General features: G+C 35.8%; 1 protein-coding gene across 1 annotated transcript; it reads left to right on the top strand.

The window, feature by feature from the left end:
* Nucleotides 1-7,412: 7,412 nt before the first annotated feature.
* TRIM48 (tripartite motif containing 48) lies at nucleotides 7,413-10,602 on the top strand (the record flags this gene model as incomplete). Its single annotated transcript, XM_081280314.1, is given in 6 exon segments — nucleotides 7,413-7,684; nucleotides 7,686-7,821; nucleotides 8,419-8,472; nucleotides 8,474-8,515; nucleotides 9,946-9,968; nucleotides 10,458-10,602. Coding segments are annotated over 6 exon segments (672 nt in total).
* Nucleotides 10,603-11,251: the final 649 nt, after the last annotated feature.

Below are 11,251 nucleotides of genomic sequence, written 5' to 3'. Positions count from 1 at the left end.
TTCCTTCTTGGATGTGTTAAGGAGGGTTCCCATTGCACTCTCTTTACCACCTGCCCACTTGTACTTCAATATGTACCAAGGCCCATTGGCCGAATAGGAGTATTCCTGGATTATGAAGGTAGAACGGTGAGCTTCATAAATGTTGCTCAGAGTTCACTGATACACAGTATTCTTTCCTGTTCCTTTTCTCCCCATGTCAATCCTGTTTTCTGCTGTAGTCACATCTGACCAGACACAGATAAGGACTATGCCCCAGTGTATGAAAAATTAAATATCTAAGGAAGCCCTCTTCCTTGGGTATTATCAAACATTACAAACAGGTTATATTTTATTAACTTTACACTCCTTCTAATGTTGTGAAAACCTGCTTACTCTGTTATTAATTATGGTGATTTTATTAAAAGCCCATATATTCATAAAATTTGTTTTTTAAAATTTATTCATTTGAGGAATATAATTGCCTATGATACATGAAATAGAATACATTTTCTGGTTTTACTTTATTTATGGACTGTCACAAATGAAAGAATAGATAAAGTATGACTTAATAAAGTTAAAATTCAACCTAAGAGAACATGTCTCTTTCTCTACCCAAACAAGCATGACCATAAAGACTCAATGGTTATAAGAACATAATTTTCTCCCTTCTTTTTTTTCACTAAATTTAATTTACTCATCTTGGTCCATTTTCTGTTGTTTTCACACAAAACCTGCATCTGAGTAAATTATAAAGAAAAGATTCATTTACCTCACAGTTCTAGGTCATGGTGCCTCAGACAGGTAAGTTCTAGGTCATGGTGCCTCAGTTTCTGGTAAGTTTCATGATGAATCTGCTCATAGCAGAAAAGCAGAAGGAAAAATCATCCAGTGCAGAATGTGGGAGCACATGGATGGCATCCTTCATAACAACGCACTTTCTTAAAAATAACTCTCCAAGGGCCAAAAAATTCACTCTTTCATTCATGTTCAGTCCCAGGAGAAAGGTACTGATCCTTTTTAATGACTTAAAGGCCCCATCCCAAAACTCCACTGCTCTATGAAATTACACTTTAACTTGGTTTTTATTGAGGACAAACCATGTTCAAAATATATTACTATATGTCCATCCTGTCCATTATTCTGAGTAATCATGCTTAATCATCTGTGTGATGATTTCCTTTCTAAAATTACAATCATACACGTGAATATTTACAATTATTAGTATTCTCCTCTGCATTGGCAATCACAGGACAATCAATCTAGTGCTGAATCAAATAGTTATACAGATGGACAAAAAGAAAACTGAACCCTACCTATACCTAGTCTTTTACAGGTTGACTTAAGAGAAAATAGTAGTCTCATAGAAAAATTGCCTAGACAAGACATAAAAACAATAATCAATGGGGAAAAATTTAATGGGTCTGCATTAAAATTAATGACTTTTTGCTTAAAGATAATATTTCACAAGTGTAAACATACAAAACCGGAGTTGGAAAATTGCCATGCACTGTGCCTGTAATTTCACCTACTTGGAAGCCAAATAAGGTGGTTGGTTTGAGTTCAGGTATTCAAGGCAATAAAGAAAGATCTTTTCTCAAAACCATAAAAGCTGGAACCAGGCATGATGGTAGATGCCTATAATCCCAGCCACTTGCAAGGCTAAGGCAGTAGGGTCAGAGGTTTATCAAGGCTCTAAGCAACTTAGTGGGATACTTTCTCAAAAACTAGAAGTGACATGGTATGTGACTCAGTGGTAAAGCATCCCTGTTTTCAATTCCCAGTGCACTCCCCTCAAAAGAATATATTTACCAAGTATGTATCAAAGATACAATATATATGCATCATAGATGCTGTGTTCGTTGATCTGAATTGTCACTTTGGACTTAAGGATGCTTAAGATTAGGATGCTTCTGGGCATGTCAATGGGAGTGTTTCTAGAAATGATTGACATATGGGACAGCAAACTGAAGTACAGATTCAGTACAGATCCAGTACAGATTCACTCTAAGTGTGGTTGAAGTCCTGGATGGAATAAAAGTTGGAAAAATGAGGCATCAGTGCCCTCTAGCTTGATTCTTCTTGAGGGGTTTTAGATTGCTGCTGCAATATCCTGAGAGGATCAGACTCGAGCTCCTTCACTCTTCCAAAGGGGACTCTGACCACTGACTATTAGGTTGTTTCCAGGCCTTTTATCTCACTGGGACTACATCATTAATCGATCTTGTCCTGAAGCTTCAGTATCTTAGACTAAGCAGCTACTGGTTTCTCCAGCTCTCCAGCCTGTAGACAGCCATTGTGGGATTATACAGCTTCTGGTTCTGTAAGCCAATCTACTAATCTCCTTTCAATAATCATATATTCCCTGTTGGTTCTGTTCCTCTAGAGAGCCCTGACTAACACAGATGCATAAAGTTTGGTAAATAAAGAAAAGTGAACCTGATTAAAAAAAAAATTAGATAAGTTTTCTTGAATGGTAACATCACAAAACAGAATACACATATGTAGTCAGTGAAATATGAAAAAATACTCACATTTATGAGTCATTAGATTATTGCAAATTCAAACCATAAACTGAATCACTAGACCTTGGCAAGAATAAATAAAAATTTAAAGATGAATAATATGTGTTGACAAAAATGTAGAATAAATAATGTTTACACAAGGCTAGAGAAACTATTAATTGAAAAAGTAAATTTTGGCTTACTTACTGAAAGCATTTTCTAAGGCCTAGGTATTCCAGTAGGGATAAACATATATTATCAGCAGTTTCTACATATACTTGTTAGGTAAAATTTATAGGCAATGTTGTTCCTTTTATCATTTCTCATAATACCCTAAAATTTGGAGCCAAAGACACTCACCAACAGTTGAATAGCTAAAATGTTGTACACTCATGCAAAGTAATTCTATGAAGCAATCCAAATGAACAAACTCTCATTGCAACAATGTGAATGAATCTCAAAAGCATAAGCTGAAAAAAATATTCAAACAGTTTTTCCACTGTATATATCTAAGGAATGATATATTAGATATTTACTAATAGAATACATTTTATATACTTTTACCCCCCACACACACACACACCACATACACACAAACACAATACCAATGGCACCTTACTTAAATAAATTGCAGACTCTATGATGTAACATTAAAACTTAAAATTTTGGGGGGAGGTGCTGGGGATTAAACCCAGTGCCTTTTGCATGCAAGATAAATACTCTAACAACTGAGGTGTATCCCAAACTCCAAACTTAAAATAGTAATTAACTTCATGAGAAAATAATTATACAGGTCAGTAATAACTGGGAATGAAATATAGGACAAGTTGCAATTGAGGGGGAGATATTTTGTTTCACCAGGAGGTAATTATATCTCCTGTTTAACAAAACTTTAAGCCACAAAGAGCAAAATATATTATTGCCTTTGGGAAAGGGGAAATAAAGACATTTTAAAAGCAGAGAGAAATTTTAAAGTAGACACAAATATGAGATGAGTCTAGACCTACAGGTGGAGGTGGACATGATCACAGATAAAACCCCTCCCAAGACTCAGGGACATGGAATGTGCCTAAGATCATGGCTTCATCAGAAACACAAGGAATGCTCCTACATCCTTCATGTTGTCATTGCCCAATGAGACTAGAAAGTGATGAGTAACATGTAAATGAAGTTTGTCTGAGAGCCTGAAAAGAGTTTGTATGAAGAACTAGAGTGTGGAGCAGATATTGAGACAAACTGGTGAGCCAGTCCAACCCTTAAAACAAAGTAATGCTAGGTGAATATGCAGCCCATGCAGCACTGAAATAATGACATCAGTAATGAATCCCCAAACCAACTCAACTTCCCACCAGATTGATTCAGACACAACACACACAGGTAAAGTCTAGTATGAGAGAAATCATGTCAATTTTCATCTTACATTATCATAGAATTGTTAAATTTTTATAAGAAAATTATAATATATAAAAATAAACAAGAAAAAAGTAAAAGAAGAAACACCATTCAGACACGAAGCAATCTACAGCACTACATTGAGATGTGGCACAGGTGTTGGTACTCTTTACAGTTAGATCAGTTGGCACACTTCTCCAAAAGGTTGGTAAGGTGTCCTTGTAAATTGTGACTTTGATATCTTTTGTTGTAACTTTTAAGGTTACTTATACAGAATGGAAAGGGAAAGGAAATAATTTTCTTTTTGAGTATGTGTGGTACTGGGAATTGAACTTAGTGATCCTCTATCATTGAGCTACATCTCCAGCCCTACTCATGTTTGAGTTTGAGACAGGACCTTGCTAAATTGCCCAGCCTATAAACAAACATGTGATCCTACTGCATCAGTCTCGTGAGTAGCTGAGATTACAGGAGTGTGCCACCATGCTGGCTACAAAAATGACATTTTATACAATGTTTTTGTAAATAGATCAGATTTATTTTCTACAGATCACTCATTTATTTCAGTTATTTCAAGTTTGGTAAAGTCTTCTATTTATTATTCTTTTTGATATTAAAAGGCAAATTTTTAAAAGTTAAGATAGTGATATAAACTTTTAAAAATAAAAATCAAGGGGAAGAAACATAAAGATTGAAGTGTGTTCCAAAGGTTCATACTGTTGGCTGCATGCAAAAGGTTTAACAGTGTCCCACCCTGGCTGTCTGTGCAAAAAGTCTGGGTCTTCAGCTTGTAGCTTCCACTTCCTGCCTGTACCATGCCTCCACCATCATAAGAGATAGAAGCAGTAAATAGCACAGAGGTTAAGTATCTTGACTTCACAGACTCTGTGAGTATTTGGCAGTTTTTTGTCTCTCCCCTGTTTTACTCCCAAACACTTCAACAGGAAGTGGTGAATGCTCTGCTGGTTCCCAGGTGAAACTCAAGTTCATGGATAACTTTTTAACAGCATTAACATTGTCTGAAACTAGCCCCCTCCAACTATTTTTTTTTTTTTTACATCATCTTGCTCAGTCTCTGTCTGGCCTTAAATTCTTTATCCTTCCAAGTACTCTCAGCCTCCTGAGTAGCTGGTATTATTTACATGAACCCTTGTGCACAGCAGCTGTCTCAATTTTTTTGTCTGAGCTAGACCTTATATAATTGCTTTATCCTAGGTGTCAGAAATCACTGTGACCACACTGCATCTTCCAGATATAAAGTATGGATGCCCAAGCCAGTGTCTGAGAGCTTGTATCTCTTTGATTTCTCTTTTAGGGAAAAAATTTAGCAAATATGAACATTTGAGGTTTCCAGAAATGAGAAGTTTTCCTCATCTTAACACTTTGAAAATCTGGGGCAAAAAACAGGGCCTCCTGGGCAGCCTAATGCCTTTGTAGCTCAGGAAATCACAGGGCAGCTACTTCTCCCTTAAAGCTACACTCTCCCTTAAAGCCTAGGATTCTTGTATGAAAAGTCTTGATTTTATATCCTAAGATCATAATTAGTAACAACTGGACAAATTCATCCTTGACACTAATCTGTGTACAAGGGAAGTTCTAGAAAAAGTCCATCCAGCATATAAAGAGTCTGTAGAAGCTTTGTGGTGGCACCTTTCATGTTCCAAACAGGATGAGTTGGAGGTGTGCCTCATCTGCTTTTGCAGTTTACACTGAATATGTGTCATTCCTTAAGAAGCACTTGCAAGGCAGGACCCTAGGTCTCTTACTGGAAAGCGTGAGATTGAGGTGAGAAAAACAAAATTATTTTCTTTCTTTCCTTTTTCTTTCGTGTGTGTGTGTGTGTGTGTGTGTGTGTGTGTGTGTGTGTGTGTTGTGTGTGTGTGTGTGTGTGTGTGTGTGTGTGTCTGTGTATACCAGGGATTGAATCCAGGGGCACTTAACCACTGAGCCACATCCTAGCCCTTTTTCATATTTTAGTTACAGATAGGTTCTTACTGACTTGCTTAGGACCTTACTAATTGCTGAGGCTGGGGTTTGAAATCCTGAGCCACCTGCCTCAGCTTCCCTAGCTAGGAATATAGGCATGCACCCCCACACCTGGTGAGTAAAATAAAATTTCTAAACTAAATCCCTCTCTAAGTATCAGAATAAAATTAAATTCAATCTTAGGCAAAATATTTATAAATGTTCAAAAATATTTACTAAAAATCATATATAGATGACACCCTCTTTCTATGTTTTTAAAGCAAAAAAAAAAAGAACACAACTAAAAAAATTAGATATAATCTGAAGCTGAGGATTCATTTTCTTTTTTTAATTGATCATTGTTGGTAAGCCTGTGGAGGTTTATGTATGAAGATTAGACAAGGTGATACATCAATATTCTGTACCTGAAAACTAATTACCCACATTACCAAACCACCCACACTAATCCAATCACCCACACTAACCCAATTACCTACACTAACACTGGTAGGAAGCATCTTGAAATGCAATCAAGGAAGAACTGAATGTGGTCTTCAGGCACTCAGTAAAAGGGCACTCCTGGAGACAAGCTCATTCTTCTCCAGAGCAGATTTTAGAACTCACCTGGCTAAGGGACAATTTAATCTACCTCCTCTACAACTGGAGCTTGTAATCCTGGAGCTGACTTCATACTTTCCCTTCTGCAACAAGCACTGGTGAAACCATGGACCCACTAGTTAGGTAAGTACACAATTTATAGTGGAACTGTAGCTGCTTTCCCAAGCCAAATCAAGTCAAATTTCCTATTTTAAATGATCATCAAATTAGGTTATCTCTATGAAATGATGCTGTTTCTCTACTTAGTATTAAAAAATCATTCATCTTCTGCCTTGACTTGAATATAGTTTGGAATTAAAGTGATATTTAATTTAATTTGGTTAGTTTTGTATCCCTTAATTAGTCCTGTGTATTTTATAAGGACTTGGAAACTAGTTTCCAGATAACTTGTAATTTTGTACTTATAGATCTAAACATATATTTAGGAATATCTCTTCCCTCTTATTTCTAGAAATTCAACCACTTGTAGATATGAGAACCCGAATATTTAGCAAAATAAAATTATAAATGATGCCTTGTTGGGGCTGGGGATGTGGCTCAAGTGGTAGCGCGCTCGCCTGGCATGTGTGCGGCCCGGACTCTATCCTCAGCACCACATACAAACAAAGATGTTGTGTCCGTTGAAAACTAAAAAATAAATATTAAAAAATTCTCTCTCTTTAAAAAAATGATGCTTTGTTTTATGGAACAGATTAAAATAATTACATATTTTCACAGTGTGAAGCAGTGCTAAGAAATAGTTTGGGCTTGGTAGAGAGAGATATTCTCTGAAATGCATAATTTATTGGAGTTATTTATTTATTTTTTAATTTTTATATTTGGTCATACATTAAAGGAAGTCTATTTTGGCACAGGCAGAAGTGTGATATTCAATAAGAACTTGAATAAAATTTTGTTCAGGACTTTTTCTCTTCAAGGATAGATGAATAAATTCTATTGATATTCTTCCCTCAGAAAATGGACTTAGAAATCTCACAAGCCTTCAAGAAAGCATGCACCTGCTCCATCTGCCTGAAGAACCTTGTGGACCCAGTCACCATAGGCAGTGGGCACAGCTTTTGTTGGTCCTTTCTCTGCCTTTCCTGGGAACAAGCCCAAACTCCTGCCTGTTGCCCTGTGTGCAGAGAGCCAACTCAACAGAAATATGTCAAAAAGAATATTCTTCTGAAGAATTTGATGTCCACTTCCAGAAAAGCCAGTCTCAGGAAATCCCTGAGCACTGAGGAAAATGTGTGTGATCCACAAAGAGACAAAAAAGATCTTCTGTGAAGAGGACAAACCCCTGCTGTGTTTGCTCTGCTCCAGCTCTCAGGAGCAAAGGGCTCAGGGACATCCTTCTGTAGAAGGGGCTGCTGAGGATTACCAGGTAAATGAATCCACTAAGAGCACTATGAAGGGTGAGTGAGGGCGCTCAAGGATTATAACAAAGATAAGGATCTCGACAACGATTGCCCTGTTTTTTACTGCTTGCTACAAAATTTTCTAAGCATCAAGGAAGAAGCTAAGTACCAAAGGTGTAAGCAATAAATAAAGTATACAAATATACCTGTTTTAGTTGAGCTTGCTTCTACGGGGCTAGTGATAAGGTACATGGTTACTTTAATTTTGAGTTTAACACTAAGGCATTAGAAAGTTCTCATATGAAAAGAGTTACAGGATACTAAAATAATATATGCAAAATATTTCTATATAGTATGCAGATATACAAACACATGGAATAAATAGGATAAAGTGCTTGGAATTAGTGAGGGAGAGCCTCAGAAAAATCCCAATTCCGATGGAATTGCCACACTATCTGAAAGCTATATATCACTATCCCTGAATACATTACATTTTGTACTTTTGCAGCCTGAAATCTTCTAAAATTCATAATCATCAATGGTAAAAAAAAGAAATTTTTTTTTCTTCATATATATATATATATATATATATATATATATTACTTATATACATACATACAAAGGAGAAGCTGCTAAAGCAAATAAGATCATTATGGAAAAAGATCCGTGTAATTCAGAAAAAATCTAAATGAAGAGAACAAAATTATCAGTCCATGGATGGTAAGTATAACTCTATTTTTCTAACACTCAGCTTGAGACAGACATTCTAGAAATTTATCTATAGTCACTTTAACATCATAGTGTAAGGATACTAGGTGTGGCTTTTCTGGTGGTTTCTAATTCTGAAAGTAAAATTCAACTATGTTAGTCAAACAAATGACCAAGCAGTGTTGTAGGGAGGTTTGAGTTTAAAATTAATTTACTAATCATGGAAGAGACTTTTGCATATTATGATGTGTGACTCAATTATAAACTCTTATTGCTTGCATAGATGCTTTTATATGTGGGAGAATAAATTATCAATCAAAACTTTTTTCTTCAGATATTTTCTACACTCATGAAGCAGATAAAAGTGGATAAAAGCAGATAAATGAATGGCTTGGTTCCTTCCATCATTATAGAGAATAGAAAAACAGTCAAGATTAAAGAGGAGTGAAATTGTAATTTCTGAGAAATGGGCAGATATGAATTTATGGTGTTTGTAACATACTGATAAAAGGTACTGGCCAAGAGAGGTTTAAGTGGAGGAGGATAAAATCATGCTTCAAAGGTGATCTAGACAACCTATACCTGCAGTGCTACATGTATCTACAGGAAGAGCTGATGAGGGCTGAGTATAAGTAATTGTTTCCCATTCTTCTTGAGGAAGAAAAACTACATGTAGAGCCTTAAAAAGGAAAGTGAATTAATTTTAGAGCGTCTCAAAAAAAGCAATGACAAAATGGTTCAAAAGAAGAAACGACTCAGAGAAATACATAAGAAGCTGGTGAAAATGTCCCATAAACCCTATGTTGAACTTCTGCAGGTAAGCACTGAGATGCAGGTGAATGTGTTTTATGTAATTTGAGGTTCTCAGTTTTGACCACATTATTTAGTGCCACATCTAAGTTTTCACATCTCCTGCATAATTGATGGGGTTCTTTCCTCTATGGATATAGTCTAGGTAAAGCTTAACTTTCATTCTGACTACAAATAAGCAAAATTTATGGAATTTTGTGAGTAGCTGTCCTAGGAAATGTTTTCTTCTTAAATTGTTGTTTTGAATCTTTCTTTCTTAAGAACCATAAATAACCATTTATTCATGAACATTCCGTTTTTGCCTGCCATTGGACAATATGAAGAAATTTTGGAAAAGCTAATGGCTCCTTAATTCTGTTTTGAAGTTGTGGGTTTGAAATGCCCTCATTAGAGACATTATCTACTATGTGCTACACATGTCCTTCCTTCTCACTCTTTTCTCACCCTCTGGGTGCTGAATTCTTCAAGAATTCAGTTTCTTCAAATATGCTTTACCAGTATTGTCCTGAGAGATGAAAATGAATTTATAACAAGGGTTGCTGTGATGATATTTGATACTTACTTGAACTTTCCAAAAACAAAATACCATCCTATTTCTTAAGAAATTTAAGCCTTTCTGGTTTTCTTTGCAGGACTTGGGAGATCTATTGACAAAGTAAGTTTAGTGCAAACTAGGGCACCATGTGAGCTATGAAAAGGATCAAGCTGTTTCTAATGAAGTGAAGAAATACTTTATGTAGATAATAATCAACTGTGTGTGCATGTGTTTGTGTGAATATGACTTCCTGTTCCCTTTATCAGAAGTTAGCTTCTCTTTGCCCCTGTGTTTGAGGGTTGAGGGATGAATGCTGACATTCATAAATACAACTCTTATGATTTTACATTGTAAATCAGAAACACTGAGGTGCATGGGATAGTTTTTCCTAGTTAGGAAATGAGATTGGCACCTCTGAGAAATGAGTTGTTAACAGGCAAATAAAGTAAGAAAGATTCCTAGGAACAGTCCCTCCTCATGAAGATGGAGGTACACTCTGATAAGGAAAGGTTTCAATAAATATTTTCAGTGGAATGATTGTTTAGTTTCTTAAAAAACTGTGATGACATCTTTCACACCACAAGATTCATGTTCCCTTCCTCCTTACAGGAATGAGTCAGTGCAGCTGCACATGCCTCAGCCTATAAAGCCAGCACTTTCTGCCCAGACCATCACTAGACTGATAGGCAGCTCAACTACTTCCAAGGTGAGTAGCAGCCCACTGATGGGAACACAGTATAGCACCCTTCAGTAATGATTTTCTGTGGGAAATATTTAACTTTATTAACCTTTAATATCCCAAAAGGAAATGGCTTGTCAATTGGTATCTATAATCACATTTAGTAATCTGGTTACCATGATTAAATAAGAAAAAAATAAATGCAGCTGATATAATAATAAATGTGATTCAGGGTATAGATAAAATCATTTAAGTACGTCAGACAATTATAAATTAGTTCAGAATGTTCTCCCTTTAAATTAAGTGCCGGTAATGATGGAGATTATTTGAATATTTTCCCTTAAAATGCCTTTGTAATTGGATGTTTCACATGTATTTTATTAAATATAATATACATAAATACATTAAATTTAATATACTAAAATGCATGAACAAACATAAAATAACTGAATTCACAGAGCAATACTTTATGAACATCAAAAATAAAATGAGTTGGTGAAGTTGAGGCAGTATATAGATTTCCATGGTAAACCTAAATAGGAAACAAGCAAGTGGTTATTTCTTTGGATTTAATGGCAATGCAGACCTCCAGTTCTCAGGTAAAATGAAAATCAGTGAGCTAGAAGTAGGCATGACCACCCTTTTTGTTACAGTGTCCATATTTTTACCAGTCTTTTCATTGTGACTGGGCTCTTGTTTCTGCAGCAGGTGTTCTGGAACTCTT

Source organism: Spermophilus citellus, assembly GCF_964194105.1.
Source record: "Spermophilus citellus genome assembly, chromosome: 2".
Classification (NCBI taxonomy): domain Eukaryota; kingdom Metazoa; phylum Chordata; class Mammalia; order Rodentia; family Sciuridae; genus Spermophilus; species Spermophilus citellus.
Note: the sequence above shows the minus strand (reverse complement) of the source record. Positions and strands in the feature narration are given on the sequence as shown.